This window comes from Oryzias latipes, chromosome 8, assembly GCF_053564925.1.
Source record: "Oryzias latipes strain Hd-rR chromosome 8, Olatipes_Hd-rR_3.1".
In the NCBI taxonomy this organism is placed as follows: Eukaryota; Metazoa; Chordata; class Actinopteri; order Beloniformes; family Adrianichthyidae; genus Oryzias; species Oryzias latipes.
The window spans coordinates 14,071,918-14,097,299 of record NC_136244.1 but is presented as its reverse complement, the minus strand read 5'-3'; the positions used below and the strand labels follow the sequence as shown (position 1 = coordinate 14,097,299).

General features: G+C 40.9%; 1 protein-coding gene across 4 annotated transcripts in view; it reads right to left on the bottom strand.

The window, feature by feature from the left end:
• Positions 1–7,411: 7,411 nt before the first annotated feature.
• cacna1ia (calcium voltage-gated channel subunit alpha1 Ia) overlaps positions 7,412–25,382 on the bottom strand; it is a 213,327-nt gene continuing 195,356 nt past the window's right edge. For 2 of the 4 annotated variants that reach the window (XM_023957619.2, XM_078951513.1), the window contains 4 exons: positions 20,970–21,104; positions 11,809–12,025; positions 10,805–11,004; positions 7,412–10,588 (listed from right to left, as the gene is read on the bottom strand). In XM_023957619.2, coding sequence (XP_023813387.2) covers positions 9,860–10,588; positions 10,805–11,004; positions 11,809–12,025; positions 20,970–21,104 — 1,281 coding nt within the window. In that variant the 3' untranslated portion in view covers positions 7,412–9,859. The remainder of the gene's footprint in view (positions 10,589–10,804; positions 11,005–11,808; positions 12,026–20,969; positions 21,105–25,382) is intronic. The other 2 variants (XM_078951512.1, XM_078951514.1) reach the window with 1 other exon arrangement.

Here is a 25,382-nt window from a genome sequence, read left to right as displayed (position 1 = left end):
CTAAATAAACATTTTATTTGCAAAACATAATATCCAAAAACAAATATACACACTCCCAGCTTTCCTGAATGCAGGAAACGCATTCAATTTCCCTCTGTTGTGGAATTCCTGAGGGTAAAAACCAGCCGTGATTTCGATCACTTACAGTTTCCGGTTGAATTTCCATTGTGTTTTTGCAGTTTGTTTTTCATTTGAGTTATCTGTCATGGTTGCATGATGCAGCTTGTTGTGCCCAACCATAACCTGATGTGTGCAGCTTCTCATGGTTACTTTCTGCAGACGTTCATGCAGGCACTTGTGAGAGCCTTGATGTAAAAAGGCAGACAGGTGGAAAAGCCGTCAAACGCAAACACCTCAAGATTAAATCCGTTTGTTTTCTTGTAATCTCCACCCAGTGGTTTCTCCTAAGTCTACAACAGACATTGGGTGGATGTTTATCAGTGCAACTATGTTAAGTCATTCCTTAAACCAAAAACAAAAAAACTGATAAGAAATCTCTACGTTGACAGCATTTTGCTTTGGAGAATTTCTTTGAACTGTCGACTATTTTTCCAACCATTTTTTTTCCAATATGTTACCTTAATGATGTGGACTAATGATGGATCTAGTCTTTCTACAATGTTTCAGTTTTTTTGTGCATTTTGCAAACTAGCAAGACAAATATTTGTCATTTGTCCTGTATTCTGCTCCTGCTTGCATGCTGCAGGTACAGCTTCCTCTGGCATCATCAACGAGAAGACTTTCTCCCACCCAAACACACATTTTTAAAGCGGGACTTCAGTCTAAAAGCAACTCAACTGCAGCAAATCATTGCACTTTATGAGAAGTGACACCTTCCGCTGACGAAAAAAGCTCTCTGCTGCTCCTGTAATCCTCTTATGAACAGTCGCTGAACCTGCTCTGGGAACTGAGAAAAGTTTAGGTTTCTGATATGTTGCATTTTATACATTTTTGATTCTTATTCCATTTGTTATTAAAGTACACTGGATTTTTTAGTTGTTTTGTTTAAGTAAATCACAATATTCTGTGTTTCAAAAACAATTTTTTCACCTAGAAATACTTATTTCCCACAAGTCACTCCCAATGTGTGGTTATTCATTTGATGTCATACTTTTTTCTGTTCATTTGTCTCTGTCTTCCAGTTTTTTTTTTAAATGTGGGTTTGATCCTTCACTCAGCTGCAAATGGGAAAAGTTCAAAAAACATTTTCCAGACATCCAGCAATAATTTCCAAATCAAATTTGGATTCGTGTACGCTTTCACTCCAAGACACAACTGCTCTACGTCACTTTAATAAAGCAATACAATGCTTGTAATTAATTCCTGCTTTCTTTAAACAAGCAGCACACCAGGTTTTCAAAGAACAAGTCAATTATCCGTCATTTGGAAGGCGCAGCCAGGCTGAAAGTGGCAGTGTCAGGGCTGGTCTCGGTCCCATCGTTTCAGTTGTCACAGCTTCTCTTTCTCAGCTAATGGCTTTAGTTGCAGAGGGAAAAAGCAAACATGGGAAAGAGAGTGAGAAGAGGGGGAAAATGCAAGCTGTTAAGGGACAAGCCTCAACCATTAGCACTGACAGGCGTGCTCCCTTGGAGAGAGGGATGCTGAGTGCAGCAAGGGAGCACATTTCTTTAGTTAGTTTATGTGAAGCCGAGGATGGGAAGAAAAAGCAAAGGCTGATGCAAATTATACAGAAGTTATGGAGCTGTCTGTCAAGTGCAGACGACGACAGCGGCAAATATAGTGTAAGACTTAAGAAATAAAAGATGTTAAAAGAAGAAAACTGGAAGCTATAAATGCTTTTATAAGCCTTTTACAATCCTTTTTGAATTTCAGTCATTTTTTATCCATTCTTCTGTTGAGCTATACTCTCATCCCACCTTATCAGACTTTTTCTCCCGAGCATGAGATGCTATCAGTGGATCAGGACAACTCCCTGGGCAGTTGGCCTTGACAGCTGACAAGTGCTGATTTCCACACGCCAGCTTGATGTACGAGTACTTCTCTGTGAGGAAGGTCTCAGAAGTGCTCTGTGGGCATAAGGCTTATGGGGCCATCATTATAGAAATACAACCTAAAAAAACAAGTGAAGAAAGGTGAGACATTCTGTCAATAATATTCACACATAGCAACAGGTTTAACCACATGACGCCTATTGATGCAATTATGCATCAAACCACTTTGGCTCCAGAATTACCTTCATTTAGCAACTATGTGAAAGCAAAACCCTTTCTTTCTTGGCTGGTAATTAATTTAGGCGACACGGGGTTAAAAATTGGTTTGTTGGTGATTTATTTAAAAAGGTCTAATGACCACAGGTTTAAGGGTTTCCTGTGGCCCAATATGATTACTCTCATGATGTCTTTTCATTTTTCCCTCTGTCTGGAGGGACTCATCTGACAGAAATCCTTAAATAGAACACAAATATTTGTGTTTTACAGGTACACTTCATCTAAAATAACACTTTTTGTGATAAATCAAAATCTATAAGATACACAGGTTAAGGTGGAGATGTAATCAAATGGTTTCCGAGGGAGGTAAAAAAAAAAAAGGCTTGTTTTGAAGGAGGCTGGATGTCTCAGGGGCTCTGTGCGTTGCTGCAGGAGGTAATCAATCTCATTCTGACCTTTGGAGTTTATGTTGCAAGAGGGCGCTTCAAGAGCACGCTCGTCTCCCACGGAAACTAAAGTTAAAGGCCTAAATGACAGGACACATTCTTTTAAGACCTTGTAAATGAACAAGATGTTCACAAATCAAGCCCACCCCTGTTTGTGCATATTTCCCCCACTCGCTGCACACACCTCAAACCTCCTGCGGTGACATTTGAAGGACAGGGGCCTGGAGGGAGAGCTGGATCTGAGAGGTCTGATGAGGTAGAAGGGCTGGTTGGTTGAGGGGTGTGAGGTAAACAACACCTCTGAGTTCAGCTTGCATGTTTAATGTGCTCCCTCGCTCTGACGGATCCGCTGAGCAGTGCTGCCGATGACAAGCTGTCTGAAGAGGCGGCCCGCTCCTGCAGCATCTCATCACCTCTCACACTGTGGGTTGGCTTTTTTCTATCAAGCCATCCATGTCATCTTTAGACACTTCCTGCTCCAATCCCTGTCCTGTCTCTTTGGTGTATCCTCCTCTCCATAAACTCTTTTGACTCACCCTCTTTATTCAGCTCACGTGTTTCCACAATCCTTTAATGCAAACCACAATCATGAAAACTATAGATTCTATCTATCTATCTATCTATCTATCTATCTATCTATCTATCTATCTATCTATCTATCTATCTATCTATCTATCTATCTATCTATCTATCTATCTATCTATCTATCTATCTATCTATCTATCTATCTATCTATATACACTTTATATAAGAAGTGTCTGTTAACATGTAATTTTTGCATGTATAATATAATATAATATAATTTAATATAATTTATATAAAACATGCTTCATAGGTTAATTGGGTACTCTAAATTGTCCCTAGGTGTGTATGTGAGTGCATGTCGTCAGACTGGTGACCTGTCCTGGATGTCCCCTGCCTTTGCCCAAAAGTGGCCGGGATAGCCTACGGCAGCCCCGTGACCCCGAAAGGGACAAAACAGTTTAAAAAGATGAATGAATAATATACCCCGTAATAGTACTTTGCATGATTTAGACCTTTTTTTTTCATACTGATTAAACACAGCCCTTTACCTTTGTAGATTAGAGTACATGCGTTAATATATTCATAGTTGAAAACTATAGATATTGACATTTGTGAATTATACACCCAAAAGACTAGTTTATGTCACTGGGTGTATAAAACAACTGGACCGAGCGAGTGTGATGCCACCCATAGATAAGGGTTTACTTCCGGTTCCAACAAAATAACTTCATTTCAGTCTCCATTTTTTCTGGCTAAGGACGTTGCCCTGTTGGAACCAGAAATTATTGGTCCAAGTCAGTCTGAGTCAACATTTCCATGGTTACCACTCTTGCCAACCAGTAGTGAGTTTATTGGAAGGCCACACCCCTTCTACAATCTAACGCCTTAACGTGAGACTGTATACTTTTATTGAGGCATCTGAAGGGGCAGTTTAAAATTTGATAACTCTCACTGAACAAAAAAAATATCATTAATAAAAATTAGGATTAGCAAGAACATTTTTAAAAAGATAACAAAAATGGTTATTCTGACAGATAAACTGACTTAATTAATTGTATATCTCAAGAGAGGTCTATGGGGTATCAGCTATTTGGGACCATGGTGTGCTTCCTGTTTGGAACACGGGGAGGAAAGGGTCATTCAGTCCTGTTCTGATATACAGTCAATAGTTAAGACCAAAGATAAGGAAAATCCATTTAAAACAAACCCAATATCTTAAATGTTGTTGTAAGCTAGGAGGCAATGTGATGATTCACATGTTAATTAGAGTCAACTACTATATTTAACCGGAAATGTCTAAGCTAAATGTGTCTGAAAAATCACTGAATACACTGTTTTATACCCAAACATCAGTGTAGTATCAGCCTGACCTGACCATATGCTTTCTATTCTACCCCATGTGGCGCAGGACGACAAATTGATTAAACCTTGTGATATCCTATGATCCCACCCTTACATTGATGTGTTATCCCTACCATGACAAAGGTGGATAAAGGTGAGAGGATTTCATGTAATCCATGGACACCATGTGAAGATCACATATCATTAAAGAAAAAAGGTTCAGCGCACTGTGTCTTGTGGGGTCTAGATGACCCAACTCCCAAAGACTAGGATAGCACAAGGTTTACGATAATTCTCTGCACAGAGGCATCTGCAGCAGAGTGGAAAGACATGCAAAATCTCCCCATAGTTTTCTAAAGATGATACTTTGGAGTCTATCTCTTTATTTTGTCTTTTAATGTTGCTGCTAGAATCACACTTTTCTACTGTGGAGCTGCTGAACTCAGAAACAAAACGAATAAAACAAACTGTGAGATAGAAATTAATTATTTGATGTACTTACAATTCCTCCATTTTAAAAATAAGACCAACTAGATATTCTGAATTCATCAAAGGCACACTTTGCTCACACACACAGTTTATGTAGTCTTGCATTAGATGCATGCAGCTTTCTGTAATGTACAGACAAAAATCCAGCAGCCATATTTTCATACATCAAGTGTAAAGATCACAACTTTATAACTATATTTTACGATAATTTATATTTGTTTAACCCTTTCACACCGGAGCTTCTTTACATTCTGTCGAACACCACAGGGGACTGCTACCTTTATTATTAAAATAAACATTTGGGTCAGTTTCCTACTGATCAAAACTGTCAAGTCTTATTTCACCCTTTCTAATACTTTGATACTGCTTTAGATTTGTTGTTACTTTTGAAATATGTATACATTCTGTTTCTATTTTTGGAATGAGACATCCTTTGCCACATATGATCATCCCACTGAGATATTGTCCTCCCACGAATAGTATTAAACAATGTAAGTCAAAAATGGCATTTTCTCTTCTTATATCATAGGTTTAGTTTGGTGGGCTGTCATCCTTTTCCTTAATTACTACTGCTGTTTACCTGAACATGACTTCACTGGTTTATTTATGATTAAATAGAAATAGTACCCTAAATAAAGAATGTACACGTTATTTTCTCAGCAACTCTCTTAATTTAGCTAATGAACATTAATGTATATATAGGATTAAACATTTAATTTAAACTTGTAACAAAAAAGAGCAATTACAGAAGATTAAGGTTGTTACCAAAGTTTTGATAGTATTTGAAATCTCAGCAAAATGCTTACGGAATGCAAGGACGTCAGCAGTGGTTTAAAAAAACGTAACAGTTTATCTTACTGTAGGAGCATCTCAGGCATGTGTAAACCTAATTCATAGAAATCAAACATTGCTTTTTAAATCCTTTTTTAGTGGTCAGGACTACTATTATTTCGTCTTTCTTTGCCCAGAGAGACACAATGGAGAGGTAAAGGAGCCACATCTAATGCTGCATTCTTATCGGCCTTGGCATGAACTTTCACTGTGAAGTCTATGTAAAAGGGTGTATATGTGCGTTTCAGGCTTCTGCATTTGAAACTCTCAACCTCACGCTTCACTGCAAAAGTTGTTAAGTCCATTTACCAGCTGAACTTTGACCCATTAGGTACTTAGATTTGGTAGTGACGTATGGTTAAGCGTCTTTTTCAAAACACGGAACAGTGAATTGTTTGAAAATTGACAACGAAAGAGCAATTAATAATTCTGCTTTGGCAAATCTGAATTTCTTCCCTGCCCCTCTGACTCCTGCCTATTGCTCTAGTTTGTAGGGACATTTTAAGTTGTAGTGGTGTCCAAATAAATCTTTTTTGTAAGGTAGAGCCATAGGGACATCGGTTTGGCTATTCTTTCGCCTGTAGGGTGACCCACATCGCGTTTGTGCACGAAGGAGAAAGACAATTCTTCACATGCTGTGAGGCACTGAAGTTTACATTTAAATATAAGTATTCTTGTAAATCAACATGACTCTTAAATAAGTATTTGTTTTTGCACGACTTTTTAAAGTTATAAAACCAATGTCATGTATTTGGCAGCTACTCAAAAATGTAGATGACCGCGACTATTGATGACATCATCAAGCGGTAGTAAAATCTGAATTTCAATAAACCATTTTTTCCATATCCATATTAGGATACTTAAATGTATTCATATAATGGATAAATGTAAGTATAGGCAAAAGCTGTAGGGTTACAGAAGCAATTCAGATTAATATATCAGAACAAAGCTGTGAAAGAAAAAGCCTGGAGCAAGATTTACGACATTTGTACCACTTGGACATTTCGCACTGAGCCTGAGTGAACAACATATGCTAAAAGCGAGTTCAAGATTTCCTGTTTAGCGCGTTCTTGAACGTGCATCACATGCCCGGTGTGTACATAGCATTACTCTTCAACCATTTACGAATTAATGAAATTCCAGTGGATACTGATATTGTGCTGATATGCAACACTTTACAGTATTGAAGTGTTAATGTAAGAAACGCAATTCAGCTGATTCTGTCGCGGAGTACAGAGGCTTTGGGCTGTTATGCAACACTTCACATCAGTAATGTGTTGTATGTTGATGCAAAGCCGTTATGAAAAGCCGCTTTTCTCCGCGTCAGAATGAGCTGATTTCCGTTGATCGCGCAAACAGTTGAGGAGTATGTGATAGAGTGTGAGTTATTTAGGTGTTGCTGGCGACATTTCTGATGTTAAAGAGTTAAATCGCTTGACCTACATTCAATATCTTTTAGTTTTTTGAACATTTTCCAGTTGGAACTATTTTCCTTTGTTACCACTCGCTGAGTAGGCAGATTTGCCATCTGGATAAGAGGAGGCTTGGATAAGTAGCAGAAGGCAACAGATTCTCTTGTATTCAGAGGAGATAAAAACCACATCGACATCATTTACTTAGGGCATACACTTAGAACATTTATTGCTGTGTTGTCAGGCTTTAACCTTTGATGCTATATTCATTGACACAAGGATTTGTCTCAGAAAGATAGAAAGGTATATCTTTGAAGCTAAAACAGCCCTTGGTTGCTTCGTGTTTTTCCTCTTCAATCCTAAACCTCAGCAATCCTCACTGACAAACAAGACACTTCAGGAAAAGACAACTTCTTCAACTCACTCGTACAGACACACGCACACACACACACACACACACTCGCACACACACACAGCTGCCTCACTCACACATATCAAACACTGCAATAAAACATTGTCATAAAAGTGATTTTGCATGATCAACGAGGTCAAACCCTCAGATTTTCTCACATCATCTCACTCTTTTCTGAGAAATTAATGTTGAGAAATAATCTAAACACTAAGGATGCAACAGTCTAATTATGGGAATCAGGCTTAAAGATGGGCATCTCCCTCTTAGATGGCGTAAGTCATCAAGCGGCGAAGCCAAAATAAGTTTACATTTAAAACAATATTGTGTTGCTACAACATAGTGTATGTTTTGGGCTAGAAAATAAATTTAAGGTTTCATTTTTTTCTTTTAAAAAAGCATTCTGTATTGCAATCCCACAACCATGCTTAAAGAACACTAAAGTGCCCATTATCGATATGTATGATGATGTGAGAATTAAAATAAAGCTTTCATTGAGATGTTTCGTCGCAGCTCATGGTTTTCAGCCAGGGGGACCACAAGCAAACAAAGTTATTTGTGCACATCCAGATGCGTAAGCTGTGTCCCCATGTTGTGAATGAATATGGCTGCTCCCATTTATCTTTGACTCCAACATCTTGGAAAAATAAAAGGTCCATGAGGAACGGGTGTTCCCACTGAGAAATGTGCTGCAGGGAACGGTGACTTCGGCGCACAAAAGGTCAGTTTGAAGTTTTTTTGCTTTGTTGTTTTGTATAGTCCACCTTTTAAAAATGTTAAAAAACTGGAAGCCACTGGCAGACAAAAAGTCCCAGACGACAGGTTAAAGACACTGCATGGGTTGAGACAAATAAGGACAACACTTGCACGTGCCTAATCTCTTTTCTACAAAAATATTTGAATAGGAATCACATGGTTATCACCCAACATTGACATCTTGATACACCTCTTTATATAGATAAAAAAAAATCTTGGTTAAATGCAATCCCATCATGCAGTCAAGGTCCCCTTGTGATTTTTGTCCATTCATCTGTAATCCTTGAGGATGTAGAGAAGGAGTCGAGTCAAAAGAAGTGTGCTTGAAGTCTCACTGTTTGTGAGTGATGTTTTGGTGCACGGTGCACACATTGCTGTGCCCTATGAAAGGGTTTATTTATCTCCATTCAACCTGCCTCTCTTTCACACTTATTTCCTTGCGTTCATGAGCAAGAGATCCTCAAGATAGAAAGAAAAATAACCAATTTCACGATTCACTCCATGCAGAATCATCCCTCCACTGTCAATCAATTTCTTTTAATTTTCTGCTCCTGCTGAAGACAGGGTTGACAGATGCACAAAGTCAATACCTATCTCCTGTTTCAAAACACTGATGTATGGGTCAGTGGTGAGAATGATTTTATTCATGCTCTGGATACCCGAGAAAGTGCTGTCTTACACAGTCACAAGCGACGGGGACACATTCCGCAGATCTCCTCCACCTCGTGTTTTGCTCTGATCACAGCAGAAGTCCTTTGCCAAAATGAGTAGGACTTATTGTTTCCGTCTGCCAGAACAGATGGACATTATATCCGCTTTCTGCTTTTCGATCCAAAGGACAAAAAAAAAAAAAAAAAAAAACTTCCTTCCTCTCTCCCAGCCTCCCTTCCACCTTGATATATTCTGCCATTGCAGATCCTCCGCCCACTAACTTTCTGTCCTGCCTCTGAGACACAACAAATCAAAACAATCCCGATCGGCACAAATAGACCGTGTCAAGTTTGGGTGCTTCTGTTCTGTCATTTCAGCCTCGTTGAACTCGGCCCTTTACAAACTAAAGTCGACCAACGTTAAGACTCTTTGTTTTGTCTTTGTCGGGTAGACTTCTGTCGACTCCCTGATAAGACTGAGCTTCCTGATTTTCCTGTATGAGCAGAGCCTACCACATAACGTGTTCCATAGCTACAACCCCAAGAGGATAGAGGGACCTCTTCTTAGCCCTTGGACCTTCAATCTGCAGGGTGATTTGTCTCCATAAAACTGTAACTAAGACCACAGCCCAACATAGCATAAACAGAGCACAGGCATGTCATAAATGTACATAAAGAGACTGAAGAGGAGAGTTAAGGGTTCGCTTTTGGGATGCGGATCATCGTGTGTCATCAAATATCTGCTTTGCTGAAGAAGCAGAGAGACTGAGATGGGCAGCAGTGGATTTCGTTCCAAGGAATGGAAAGACAAGGAAAGATTGATCATCAGGTTTCATCTATTTTTTCGACAGGGCCCCAAGGTTGTTTGGCTTGAGCTCTTTCCTTTCAAACCCTGCTCTCTATCTTCCGTTTCCCCTCCTCCTTCTCCTCTTCTTGTATCGACTAATACCCCCGTCCAGGGGTTGGCCAAAAAACCCTGGGGGTCCATAAGCTCAAGGCCGATAATCTCCTTGCGGTTCTCCCTGCTTCGGGAAGACAACATCATCCCCCCCTTGTCCAAGCTGCCTGTGCTGTTGCACTTCTTCACGGCCCCTCCCTGATACACAAGGGAGCTGGGCGACAGCAGTGAAGTCAGTGACAAGCTGCTTAGCGCCTCTGACAAGTGTTCACTGTTACCAGCTTGGCTTGAGCCACAACCCCCGATAGATGACCCAATGCCTATGCCGAGATCCTCATCTGAGGGGTCAATAGAGTCATCACGGGTGTATCCCGGGCTAGTGCTGCCTCTCCCGCTGCTTTGGCTCCGCTGGTGACCTTTAGTGGCCAGTAGGGTGACAGTGGATGATGGTTTCAGCTTTGGGCTCATGGTCTGAAGTGGAGAGAAGATCGAAGTTCTGTCTTCATGGGGTGCGACTGGGCACATGGGAAGCAGCGGCGCTGTTATGGGCACATCCACGTTGTGTGGTGGGGAGACACTGAAGCTCAGTCCTTCTTCCAGGGTGGTCTGAAGGCTGCCTTCAGAGCTTCCAGTAGCAAGGGATGAGTCACTGTGGGATGGGTACTAAAGCAAAAAAAATAGAAAAGGAATTGGTGAAGTGAAAAAATGTTATAAAATCAAAGGATAGTAATCTTCTTTTCAAGTAGACTAGTTTGAATAATATTATTAACACTTTTAATTTGAAAAGGGCCTTTCAAAGCATCCAGTGATGCTGTACAGCAGGTAAATTCATCTTGACGTCTACAATGTCTGTTCGTTAAATATGTCTCTCTTTCTTACTTGTGCACAAAGCATCTTTCTTTGGGCTACAGGGGAGCTGAATGAAGCCCAGGAGGATGGAGAGGTCATTCTAGAACCCCTTGACAAACGCAGGCTCCTACTACGGTTGGGTACTGGGATGGGGGTTCCTGCAGAGTGGAAGGGAGTAGAAACACCACTGGCTTCTCCTTCCTCACTCGTTTCCTTCCTGGAGATAACACCTAGAGACAACAGACACTACATTAATATCCTTTACTGGTTCATAGATCAGTGGTCTTCTGTGACTGATTGGTCATCACGGTGGGGCATAAAGGTTTGTATTCTTCTGTAGCTACAGCAATTCAATAGCTTTTAAGAAGGAATGACAAGCAAACCTCCAATTCAGTCAGCACAGATAATTATGGTGCTTTCCTGTGCTGAGCTCTTCTGCTGCAGGGCAATGGTCAGAAACTCAAGCACTCTCAAAGCTGATAAATATGCAGTGTTGCTAATGAATGAATGTGTTGTTCACATAGATTTACCATGCATGGAAGTTCCCGTTTATCAAGAGCTTCTGCTCATTGGTCTCTTTTTCTGTTTTTCTTTGTGTCCTTTTTTTATACTTCTGGATGTATATTCTTGTTCCTCCTTCTGTTATTCATGGCTCATCGATCCATCTGAATGCTGCTCTGGTTGGATTTATTTATTTTGGTGTTAGTCTTATATAGTTTTCCTTAATAATTCCCTCTGTACATACCCTTTAATCAATGGTCTGCCATTGAGTCTTCTTCCTTAAACTTCTGTAACCACTGTATATAAAGATGATTTGACTTTTCTTTTGAGTTCTGCAGTAATAACTATTTTAGACTTTCTTGTGTAAGGTCAGAAAAATGTGCTCTGCAATATTATTTGTTTTTTTTTTAACTTTATGTTGGCAAGCAAACCACAACAACTGTTGAAAAGAATAATTATCAAGGAAAAAAACCTTGCAATACATAAACACATGCAAATCTTTGTACAAATAATCCATTTGTGGGTTCACTAACCAGAGCTGTAGGGAGGCGAGCACATATGTAACTGGTGTGTTTGCATTTCCATCCTCTGTGGAGCCATCCTTGTATCTGTTCCAGAGCTGAGGGCTCTGCAAGGCTGGCAGGACCCTGCCACCTGGTCGTGCACCTCCATCTGAGCATGGTGGTCCCTGTCGTGACCTCCTCCACCATCGGCCTCCTCAGAGCTGAGAGAGTCACTATTGGACCTCTCCTGAAAAATACCACAATTTCCAACATTGAGGAGGAGTCTTGAGGCTTAAGGTTTCTATGACAACATCTGTTAAAGTCTGTCAAATTAGGGCATAAAAAATCTTTCCAAAGGGTAATTTAAGAGTTAAGATTCACATTATATATGAAAGTTAGAGTCCAAACAAAGCAAACATAAAAAATACAAATCACTAGCTTAGTTTATTCTTTTTGCTTTTTATTTCAGTTAAATGGTCAGGACTGCAACTTCCTCAAATATCCCATTAATAGCTGGAAGGCAGTAATTTTATAAATGTGCATTTGAAAGGTCATCCATAGTTTGGAGTGGAATGGAGTTGTAGCTGTTGGGGGGTGTGCAGCTTCTGCATGTATTTTGGTACAGGAAACTTGAGTTTATACATAAAAAACAGCCAGGAGGTTAATAGAGGTTAATGCAATGTCATCCATGGAGATTAGAACCCAACTGCTTTACCAATGCTGTACCATACAGCGAGGCAATAAAATATTTGTCAGTCACCAAGCCTAAAAGTTGTCCCGCTTTAAAAAAATAAGAGGTCTGTAAAGATACACTCCAGCTGTGAGAAACAGAATGTAAAAGCATTCAGAAAATCACATGGCATGATTAAAAAAAAAAACACATTTGTATAATGGTGCAGAGAGTAAGTACTTGCGTAAAAAAAATTAAAATGTAACCCATAACGTTTTATGTAGGTCTTCACCAGGTCTGCACTCACTCATTGATATCTTGGTCCATTCTATCTCCTCAACAATTGTGTTATTTTTGGGGTTGTCAAGGGCAATACAGATCTTAGGCTACGTTCACACTGCAGGGCTTAATGCTCAATTCGGATTTTTTTTTAAAATCCGAATTGTTTGCTAGACCGTTCACATTTCCAAGTAAATCCGAACTTTTGTGATCTCCAGTGTGACCGTGACACGACCCAAACGAGACCCGCATGCGCAGAAGCCAGAAGAATACTCAACGGTGAACGACGTCACTTGTTTGCGGAGCAGATGTCAACTGTTGTGTTGTCTAAATAAACAGTCCTTTAGTTTAGTTTTATCTTGTTTTATTAAACACACCTTTCATTCAATCTTCCAGCTTCCTCGTCTCCTGTCCTTCTCCCTTTCCCGCCCTCTCTATCTGCCTATCTCGCGATAATTCAGGAACTTAACTATACTACATTTTCCTCCCTTGTTTAGAATAAAAACTTCCTACCACATAAATTTTCTTAATAAACAAATCACATTGTTCTCAAACTAAATTTTCTTATAATAAACAAATCACTTTGTTCTCAAATTAAATCAAATTCTTTTCAAATACAGTTGTAACAAAACTTGTCAATAATGAGAACATATACATGTTATTGTTTTGTTTTGTTTTTTTCTATTTAAGTCTCTCTGTATCTGATGGGCTTTCTGATAACCCGGCCTTTCCTGGTAGTGATGACATCAGATGAAGAGGGGTCACGTTCTGGTGGAATCTCAAGTGCTGGAGTAGTCTCCGCAGTTGACGCATCCTTTGCCTCATGATAGTTTGGTTCACTGCAGGCTGATGAAGGCTCTGGTATGTCAAAGTCAACCTCCAATGGTGTTTTACGAAGATGTTTGACATTCCTGATCACTTTAGATCCATCCTCTGTGTTGACCAGTTCAAATGAGCTGTCAGAGGTGTTCTTCAGCAATACATAGCGAGTCTCTCTGAATGTTGGATCCAGTTTTCCATTTTCCATACTTGCAATATAAACTATATCACCTGCTTTAAAATTGTGCTCCTTGGCTCTGCTGGTCTGGTCAGCGTAGTGTTTCATTTTGGTTTGGTATTCCTTGTGATGCTTTCTTACATCGGTTGCTTTCTCCTTTTCTGTTAGAGGTAGATCTTTTTCAAGATTTGGACATTTAGTACGGATGTCTCTTCCAAACATTAACATGGCTGGTGTTTCTCCTGACGCTCTGTGTGGTGTCGAACGATATGCCATTAATATTTTTGGAAGTTCTTCTTTCCATGTCTTTCCTTCACATTTGCTTGCCTTGAATGCTTTCTTTAGGTATCTGTAAAAACCTCTCCACTTTACCATTGCTCTGTGGAAAATAAGGTGATGCTCTGATGTGCTTAATTCCACATGACTTTAGAAATTACTCTAAAACCTGTCCTACAAACTGCCTGCCATTGTCAGTAACAGCTTCTGGGGGATAGCCAAATCTAGAAAATATCTTTGTCAGTTCTGTAACTACAGTAGCTGAAGAAATGTCTGAGATAACAACAGCCTCTGGAAATGAAGTGTAGTAATCGATCACAGTCAGTATGTACTGGTTTTGGATAGGACCTACCAGATCCATACCAATCTTAGTCCATGGTCTTGGTGGCAGTTCCAGTGGTTGGAGGGGTTGGTCTTCATGTAGTGGCTGGTTGAGAACACAGGCGGAGCAGTTTCTGATCAGTCTTTCTACATCTAAGTCCATGTTGGGCCAGTAGAATTTACTCCTTAGATATTGTTTGGTACGAACCACCCCTTGGTGAGTCTCGTGTCCAATCTGCAGTGCTTGTCTTACCATTTCTCTGGGTAGCACTATCCTGTGTCCTCTCAGTAGAAGTCCGTCATATGTACATAACTCTTTTGCACATCTGTTATATGGCTGCAGTTCCACCGGAACTGGATTTGGCCATGTTCCTGTCTAAATGATTTCATGTAGTTGTTTCAGTGTTTCATCCTCAGCTGTTTTCTGCTTTATGTCCTGAAGGCTCATAGCTTGTACTCCATGCATGGTTAATGACAGGACTTTGTCTACATATGTTTCCACATACTCGTTATACTCAGTCTCAGGTAAAGGAAGTCTTGAGAGTAAGTCAGCAACATTAGACTTTCCAACTATGTGTTCGATCTTGTAGTCGTATGGTTGTAGTCGTAAGCCAAGTCTTTGTATTCGTGGAGGTGTCAGCGTCGCTTTGTCTGGGTTGAACATGTAAATTAGAGGTTTGTGGTCCGTTTGCAAAGTAAACTTGCCTCCCCACAAGTAGGTTCTAAAATGTTCCACCGACCATACACAACCTAAAGCCTCACGTTCTATTTGGGAGTAGCGACGTTCAGTGGGAGTCAACGAACGACTTGCATATGCTACTGGCTTGTTCTGTCCATCTTGCTGAGTTTGTAGCAAAACTGCGCCTAGTCCTACTGGGCTTGCATCACTAATGACAACTGTAGGTGCACCTAGTTTAAAGTATGCCAAGCATGGTTCACTCACCAACGCTTCTTTCATTGCTTGGAATGAGCTCTCTGCTTCATTCGTCCATTCCCACACTTGTCCTTTTCTAGTCAGCTTCCGTAGCGGTTCTGATAAGTTTGCATAGTTCGGTATGAACTTCATCAGAAATCCACAGGTGCCTAGGAACGAGCGGAGTAGCTGAACATTTTCAGGCCTGGGTGCTTTGGAAATGGCTTCAACCTTTCTTGGGTCTGGTTTGATTCCTTCCGCAGTGATTACGTGTCCAAGTATCTCAATCTGCTGTAGTCCAAAAATGCACTTGTCTCTGTTGAGGGTTAGACCTCTGTCCTGAAATCTCTGAAAGACTTGCCTCAGTCTCTTTTCTAGCTGCTCTTCACTCTCTGCAAAGACCACAACATCATCCATGTAGCAAACTGTGCCAGGCATTCCACATAACATGATGTCCATAGCCTTCTGGTAGGCTTCTGGTGCACTCGATAATCCAAAGGGAACTTTTCTGAAGCGGTAGCAACCTCTGTGTGTAATGAACGTTGTCAGAGGTCTGGATTCTGGTGCTAAGTCACACTGCCAAAACCCTTTTCTTGCATCTAACTTAGCGAACACTTTAGCTCCTTGAACTGCCTGTAAGATGCTATCGACTGTTGGGACTGGATGTCTTTCCCTGATCACGGCTCTGTTCACTTCTCTGAGGTCTACACATAGCCTCACTTCTTTTGTGTCTTTCTTTGGTACAATCAGGATATTCGAAACCCATTCTGATCCTTCATTCACCTCTTCTATTATACCTTGTTCAAGCATCTTATCTAGTTCCTGGTTTACAGCTTCCAACATAGGATAAGGGACTCTCCTCAAACCCTGTGCTACAGGATGGACTTTTTCATCAACTGTGACCTTATGACTGTAACCCTTAATCTGACCAAGTCCTTTAAAGACTAGTGGGTATTCTGTAACGAGCTCGCTGAATCGTTGCGTCTGCTCTACTGTGTTCACTTTTTCTCCTGTGTTAAATATTTTTAACTCAAAAATTGCTTTTCTTCCCAGCAGTGCTTCTACATTACCTTCAATCACATATATCTTGTCCATGATGATGTTGTTCTTCCATCTCATTTCTGCCTCAAAGTAACCCACACATTTAAGTGGAGTTGTCTGAGCATAAGCATAAAATTTCTTTTTGGTTGGTTTCAGTTCTGTTTTAGTGGACATTATTCTCTTATAAAGATTCTCTCCAATGAAATTTCTGCCACTTCCTGTGTCTATGACCATTTTCAGCCATTGTCCATTCACCTTAATTGTCTCAGTGCCTTCAGAATTCACAGCATGTACAAACTCATCTGAATCAGAGTCAGAAGCATTCTGTACTACTGCTCTCACAGGTTTCCTGGATTTTGTCTTTTCTTTTTCTCTATTCCGGTCTTTAGTTGTGGCGGGCGTGTTCTTTTTCTTTTTAAAACACATTCGCGCGTAATGTCCTGTTTTCCGACAGAAAAGACACGTCGCTGTCTTTGCACCGCATTCATCTGCTGTGTGAGTGTTCATTCCGCATCTGTGACACTGGGTGTCGCTGTCGGCTCGCTCGTGGCTGCCTTTAGTGTCGCGCGCCGCTCCGGCTGCACATCCGCCATTTGAGCGTGCACTTTTCTTAGTGAAATTCACTTGATTTTCCCTTGTTCGGTGACCAGAACTCTCGGTGAAAAGTTTAGATTCTGCCTGTGCTGCTTCAAAAGCTCGTGCTATTGACAGTGCTTTGTCTAAACTCAGTCCATCTTCCTGTAATAACTTGTCGCGTAGCCGTTTCATCGCGCATTTCTCCACTATCTGATCCCGTAGCATGTCATTCTCCAGTGCGCCAAAGTCACATGACTTTGCCAGCTCTCTTAATGCATTTACAAACGCATCAACGGTTTCATCCGGGTACTGAGCTCGGAGCCGAAACTTGTGTCGCTCCAGAACTATATTTCTCCGCGGAGTAAAATACGCGTCTAGCGCAGCAACAGTCTGAGCATGCGTACCTTTGTCTCCAGGAAGATTGGCGAAAATCCTCTGAGTTGGCGCTCCTATGCAATGCAACAGTGTGGCTCTTCTTACCGAATCTTGTGCATTAATCGTACCACTGGCAACTTCGAAAAATCTATAGGAGTCCATCCATAGGTTATATTCCGTGAATAAATCTGATGCGCTAAGGTTCAGCGGAACCGGCGGGGCAAGCTGAGCATAGCTTGGTCCTGGTGCAGCTCGTGCAGATCCTTGGTGCTGCTCGTCAGACGACATCGCTGAATTTTCTTTTCTGTCTTCCTTGGCTGGGACGTAAATCCTAATCGTCCTTCTTCTTCATGGGGTCTTTTGAAAAATAATCCTCGTCGCCGAAAATGTTGTGTTGTCTAAATAAACAGTCCTTTAGTTTAGTTTTATCTTGTTTTATTAAACACACCTTTCATTCAATCTTCCAGCTTCCTCGTCTCCTGTCCTTCTCCCTTTCCCGCCCTCTCTATCTGCCTATCTCGCGATAATTCAGGAACTTAACTATACTACATCAACAACAGTGTTGTCAAAAGCGGAGCTCTTTTTGTAATATTAAATTTATTTTCACGGAGGAGCAGCACAATTACAATCTTCTCATTTTAAAAAGGCAATGGAGTTGGGATCGTCTGTACCCACTGTTGTGGAATGGAAATGTGTATGTGTTGGAGCCGCTCGCCCGCGTGTGTGCAAGCGCGTGCCGCGATAGAGAATAGGGGGGGGGGCAGTGTGTGCGCGCATTCATGTTGTGTGTTACGGAGGACGGTAATAAAAGAAGGTTTCCCCCAGAATAAATGCTATGGACTCTTTATTAACCCGTTCTGGAGAATCTAAGGATCAGAACAGGGAGGAGGAGGAGGATCGCCTGGGTCCCCTGCGCTTGAGCACGGTCAAAGGGGAGAAAGAAAAAAAAGTTATGCGGGAAAGGTTCAACACCACGCTCTGCCATTTATCTGGAAATTTTTTCAAAAACCGCCCAGTTGCGATCAGAGCCCTGGAGTTTGGCCTGAATAGAGCGATCAGCCCAAATATTAATCCAATCCGTGACCTGCTTCCCTTCCACTGTCTGGTCTCAGCAGCATCGTCCACCATGGTTGATGTTTACGTTCTCGTTCCCGCCTACTTCAACGCAAAATGATGACGTTTGTTGCGTGTCGATGACGTACAGTTCGGAATCAAGTCGCCTGGCCGGTCAGACGGCGGTCGCAATTGAAAAGAACGGCTACAATTCGGAATCAGGACGGCAAACCCACGGGGCCTGGGTCGCAATTGAAAAGATCGGATCTGTGTCATTCAGACTGTCATGAAAAGATCGGAATTGGGCCGCTTAGGGGCAAAAAATTCGGAATTGGGTCGTTTCAGCCTGCAGTGTGAACGTAGCCTTAGATGTCCTCCATGGATTCTGTATTGACTGGCTAGGTCACTTCAGAACCAAGAAATGCTTTCTACATAGTCAGCCGTTGTGTTTGGGATCATTGTCATGCTGGAAGATTTATATGGCATTTCATCGCTGCCATAAAGTGAAAGGGCGTAAAGACAACTGAGCGGGCGGAATTAGGAACTCAGCGAACCTTAAAACCGCGCAGGCGCAATTCTACCAGAGCGACGCCGCATTTGAAAACTGCACACCTGCAATCCTTACTGAGCAGTGATCCCGCGAGGTCAATTCTCCTTTGCGCCCTCACTAGGATTTGCACGCAGTGTTAAGGGGGCGTTTTTGTCACTTGGGGGGTGATGTTCAGGTGTGTGTTTGTCACTTGGGGGCGGTAACTTTTCTGGTTGATCTGATTGACTGAAATTTGCTGTTCAAATCCGGCGAGGCAGCGGGTCGGGACTTTCATTTTTCAGAGCAGGGGGCTCTTGAGCTGCATGCGGCTCTCTGCTTTTTATCATATTTTCTATGTACCGTACTTTCACACATCAATGCCGTTGTTGTGTGACTTCGGTAAAGAGGACCTAGAAGAGAACAACATGAGAACGGTACAGAGAGAGGTGAGGACGTGAAAGAAGACCCCCCACCCATACTACAAAGGTGCAGATGTGTGCATAATGCAGAACAACTTCGTTTGGGAAACCCTGGAAATGCAAAGAGACACGATTAATAAGCACAGTTTAAACTGCAAGCTATCAGCCACACGGAGGAACACGGGAATAGAGCAGCTGCAGTTCGGTTAAGAGGACTTCCGCCCTCAATAACTCTTCTGATAAATGTTCAAGTGTGTCAGCAGTATCTTAATCATTTTTATTAACACAGTCAGTAAACTACAAAAGCGTTTCAAAAGAAATAAAATCTTTCAAACCATTCAAGGTTATTTACTGGAGTCTTTTTTAGATTTTGTCTCTCACAGTTGAAGTGTATCTATGATGATCATTACAGACCTCTCTTATCTTTTTAAGTGGGACCTTTTCAAATGGGTGATGGCCAAATACTTCTTTTTGACCCATTGCATGTGGCGTCCTTTCTTGTATCTTTAAAAGCTTCAGGTACAAATAAAGAAGAAAAGCTGCAAATGGGATTTTTCTGTATAAAAATAATATCTCCACAAACTAATTTCCACAAGAACCCATGTGTTTTGACACAAACAATGCTTGATTAATAATATCATTTTTCTTATCGACTCCACTTGTTTGCCTTTTTTCTCACCTCTATTCAATAAATACAGGTTCTCTCCGTGGTTACAAGCTTATCGAGTACACCAGGAGCAGGAAGTATTACACATTTGGAGGGGAGGATTTCTGAGGACGACTGATACGGGATGTAGATAGTTGATAGTGAAGCGCAAAGCTTCTTTGCTGGTGTTACCCTGAAGCCATGCTTTAGCGCTGCCCTGTGGTCAAACATCGGGAATGTTAAAGCATAACTGATGAAGTCTAAAAGAGGCGAGGGCAAGTGAGATCCACCTGCAATGTGGCTTGGGAAAACACAGTGAGAAGATTTATTGCTGCAGCAGTTTGTGGTGGATAAAGACCGTCGATTCCTCAAAGAAAAAATATAAGGGATTAACAGATCTTTACAAAATATGGCTTTACTCTGTAAATCATACAGGTCTACAGTAACAGTAAAAATGATTTGGTAATTTGACACTCTTCAGGGAGCAGAAAACACATCATTTGTCAAGTCTGTCACTCTCTTAGGGCGCTCTCACACTAGGCGTTCTTTTCTTGAAATGAACCGGGGCAGGATTAGTCACCCCTTCAAACTCCCCACTGGCCTGCGCTTATATTGTTAGAACGACATTATTCTACTCACTCCCACACAGTGGGGGGTGATAGTGTACACTTTAACTGGTTTCTTACCTGATTTTTGAGGAAAAAAGCCTGCGCTTGGTCAGTTTTAGATTTGACACCCAAAGGAGAACAGAAGCAGAATCTACTGAACTGTGTTCAGGCTTCTCAAGGCAGCAGTGGCACAGGGCACTCGATATTGGGGCACAAAGACATGAGCACAAGCACCTCAGCCTTGTTCAGATATTTTTAAACAAGGAACAGCAGTTCTTCGTGATGCCTGGGCTTCCTTTAAAACTAAAATCCCAGTTTTTTCACTGAATTTTTAGGGAAAGTTCATCTTCTTACAGGCATGACATAAATCCGAGCACAAGTATTGCTCATTCTCCAGATTATACATGGATTAGTTCAGATATTTTCATGTTCCATTCAGAATTGTACCTCTTAGTATCCTCCTTTAACCCCACTGTGTACGTACTCACCTGGCTCTCTTGTGCCAACATGTGAAAGGTGGGTTCGTCCAAGCTGAGGTCATCTGGCAGAGCAGGCGATGATGACTTGTCTGAGAGCTGCTCTGACTTTAGGGAGGCTTGCTCAATTTCTGCCATTCTGATCTGCTGCAAAGAATTTGTTCAATATATCAATGTCTGTAAATGACAAGGATTAGACATGGTGACCCTGTCGGCCGTCCTGGCATTACATATACGAGAACCTTTGATACAGAGGAGTACCTAATAGTGTGTTTTTGTGCTTTAGAGATGCAGCAAAAACCTAAACTGTTAAATTAGTACCACAAAGTAGTCACAAAACTGTTGTGATTGTATTTAAAAATGAAAGGTATTTTAAAGTACTACAACATTTTTAGGATCCTGAACTACAGAACTATTTGAGGAGGCATTAAAATACCTTAAATAAATTACCTTACAAATATACAGTAGGAAAATAGTAATGTGCTGTATTACTTTAAAGTCACTTTCTGTCAGAAGTAGAATATACCATCTAAGGAGACAAAAATAATGTAAAGTATTTCATATTTATATGAGGGGTAATAATAATAGATTCTTGCCCCAACAATATTTTGTTACCAATAAAAGAAAAGAAATTGATTTATATGATTCATTCATTTTACCCTGTGAAACTCTTCTTTTTACTGTTCATTTTGCCTTTCCCCACCAAGCAGTGCCTAATCTATTTTGGAATTGCACATTCACTAACTTTAGGAAAGATTTGAGTCATTTTACAACAACTCGTCTGTAAGGATCATAAATTATTATATGAATATATCGTTTTTGAATAATTTATTTATGAGAAATTTAACAGAACATTTATTTATATAGTTAATCCACTGATAATCATGGCAAAATATTACATTCACAAATGTAAATATCTTAACAAAACATCTATGCTTTATACTCTTTACATAGAGACATACAAAGCATTGAATCATGCACTAACAGAAATTAATATTTTTGTTTTTCTTATTTCTGTGTTTCAATCTCCTGGGCAAGTTCAATAATCTGTTGCTATTTTAATCAAATAAATTTGAATTAGATATGGGGTGTCATACATTGTATGATATTTTGTAAGTGGAATATTTGTCAATAAAAGACAAATAATACATATGCAGTATATATATTTTTTCTTTTTTTGGTAATGAAAATCACAAACGGGTAACAACTGTCAGCATTAGTAATTTAAACATAAGATGGTACACTATTTTTATTATTTAGTTTTTATCATTTATCATCTAAAAAATGCTCCTTAATAAAAGCAGGTTAAAATGACTGTAATCTGGCTTACAATGACAACATAAAATGCTCCGTGAAAAACGCAGCTCTAAACACACTTGTGTTCAGGTCTATGAAGGCTAACAACAAATGCAGCTCATAAACCAATAATCTATACAAAAATTGTGTTTATCTGCAAGTGCGTCATGGTTTGTCCTTTTTGAACAGATTAGTTTTAAACTTGGAAAACAGTTACTGAACATGTCATGAATAAAATAGGACACAAATGCCTTAGTAATGCCCTGCACTTTGTTACAGTAAAAGTTTATTTGTCTCTGTAATAGATTACTTAAGTAATGAGTAACTGGCATTGATGTGTGAAAAAGGTTTAATCAGTCCATGTATGGATAAGGTTTTTGTTCTTGCTTCGAGTGTCGGCTGAGCTAAAACTATTTAACTCTGTTAAACCAGCTTGTAAAATTCTTATGTCATGTTCACACCGGACATGTGACGTGAGAACACGGGTTCTTGAACACACGTTTAGCTTATAGTGTTAACACCGGTTCACATTGGATGAGAAGGGAGGGTATTCATCTTCTTTTCTTTTTCAACTATTTATAGTGTGTGTCAGCCACCTACAGTTACAAGCTTGGTGCAAAATGTCCAAGCATTTGCAAGTCTTGGTAATTTTGCTCCAGGCTTTTTCTTTCACAGCTCTATTCCAATATTTTAAAGACTGTGTCATAGAATTCTGTCCGGGCACAAATCGCAATCATTAATTTTCCTCCATGATCAATTTTAAAACAGTTACTACTTCCATGAATTAAAGGGACAGCATCCACACATCACTAACAAATACGAGTCCCTAATTGGTCAAAGTTTGACCTAGTTTAACTTTGACTGCACATTCAATGGCCATGTGTTTTTGAAAGTAGAGCCCATAAACAGTTGAAGAAACTAGCACAGCGATGGGAGAGTTTTGAACATGGATGCTCGAAACGTGCAAATATTTGTGCTTATCCCATAGTCAGAAATTCCAAAAAGCCATTACGCGGCCAAGTAAATGTAAGTTTTTTTTTAGCAAATTTAGCAGGTTGCCGCATTTGTAAAATGGAAGTTATTACAGGCCACGCGGTGGCTGCTGAGGTTTTAAGAAAAAGTTGCAATCTTATGGCGACAGGACAGTTTTTCTTTAAAAGTTGACATCAGTCAGTGGCTGCTCAGCCATATTTCAAGGTCGCAGCCAGTGATAGTCAGAATGGCCCACTATTGTACTTGATATGGATGCCTGACGTCGTGGGACATTTATACTCTGTCCAATCAAAGTTGCTGCCGGCCGGCGATCCGGCTGCCACAAGCCTGTAGCCGCCCAGCTGTCACCCGATTTCGTAATGGCATCATCTCCATCTATCTGACTCCCTACCTGATAGCCGTCTACATTCATGACCACTCCAATGATTTTCATAAAATTGGCCGGCGGCATGAAATCGCGAAGGTTCTGCTGATGCCTCCCTATCGCGCGTTGGCATGTTTTTGTGATGGTAGCATTACAAATTCTAGACTTTCTTTGAAAGTGGTCACTTGAACGTGCGTTGCTGAGGGTTGTATGAACATAGCTTTAAGATTAATATATTTACCAGTATTAATTAAAATACATTCTAGTACAATTAGCATCATTAAATTGCCTTCTTTGTGTTCCAGCTGGTTCTGCTGATAACAGTACAAACATGTTCCACACGCCTTTCTCACTGAGCTCAGTGGTTTCGGATCAAAATTCGGGCATGGGGCTGCATCTTTCATCTGTATCTCATCAATTGATCTCCAGGATACAGTTGCTTCCTAACGCAACTTCTCAAATAGGTCATGCCAGCTATTTTTTGCTCTGCCTTCCCTGCATCAGTAATCAATCTCTCTCAAATCCAGCGGAAGAACTGACTGTTTTCAAGCATCTCCACACAGACAATCCCCCCTAGATGTCACAGATTTAGATAATTACTGGCTCATTCCCAAATGTATCAACATAGTTTATATGAAGTTGTCAGTTTGAATAACTTCAGTGATGTACTTTGCAGTTGTCAGACACATATCACATGTTTTAGTTTTTCCTTTCAAGGCCCAATAAACTATGCTTACTGAGTGATGTATCAACAACTAATTCTTTATTCTCTACAATTTTTCAATTTATCATAATTTTAATCATTTTTTTCTTTAGTCTTGCAAATCTGATACATCTAAACACACACTTATACTGTCACAAAACAGGCTAGTTCCAACCGCAGCAGGTTTATTATCTCAGCAAAAAGTCCACAAAGCTAAATCAGGGTCAGGGAGGCAGGGGTCAATAACGAGCATGGGAGGATCAGAAACGAGAGTAGTCAAGATCCAGGCAAGATTTTGGGCAGGAGGCAGGCAAAAAGAGTCAAAGTCAACACAGGGTCAGAAAATCTGAAGATCAGGTCGGGATATAACGCTCAGTAGTGCAGGCAGAGTGGCACAAACAATACTTTGCACTGAGTGAGGCTCAGTGCAGTGTTTAAGTGTACAGTACTGTGAGTGATGTTTAGAACTCAGAAGATCGGTTGCCTCGCCATCCACCATCAAGGTGGGCATGTCGATGTCAGCGGGTTCAGTCCCCAACCCCCCATCCAGGGGTTCACCGGCGGGTTTCAGCAGTAAGACATGGATGGTGGGCGAGATGCAGTATTCATGAGGTAACTGAAGGCAGTAGGACACAGGGGTGATCTGTTTGATTACCTCGAATGGTCCCACGTACCTGTGACCTATAGCTCCCCTGCTTTTCGCAGGGGAGCTATAGACGGAGGTCTCAGGTAGAGAGTCAGACCCACTGACCGGGAACCAGACTGGGACTTTCCCGTCTGCGCCGATTGGCCTGGTCTCGGGCAGATGACTTGCTGGAGCTGTACATGAGCCACCTGCCATGACTTGTCAAAATGGCGGAACCGCTGGTCCACTGCTGGCAAGTTCGTGGGTTCTTCCAACCAGGTATAGAACGGTGGTTATCCCCATCACACACTAAAAGAGCGAGAGCCCCGTGGTAGTATTTTTGAGAGTATTTTGGGCGTAGTCAGTCCAAACCAGGAAACGACTCCAGTTCTCTTGATGTCAACTGCAGTAGGTAAGAAGGAAGCACGTGATCTCCTGGTTTAG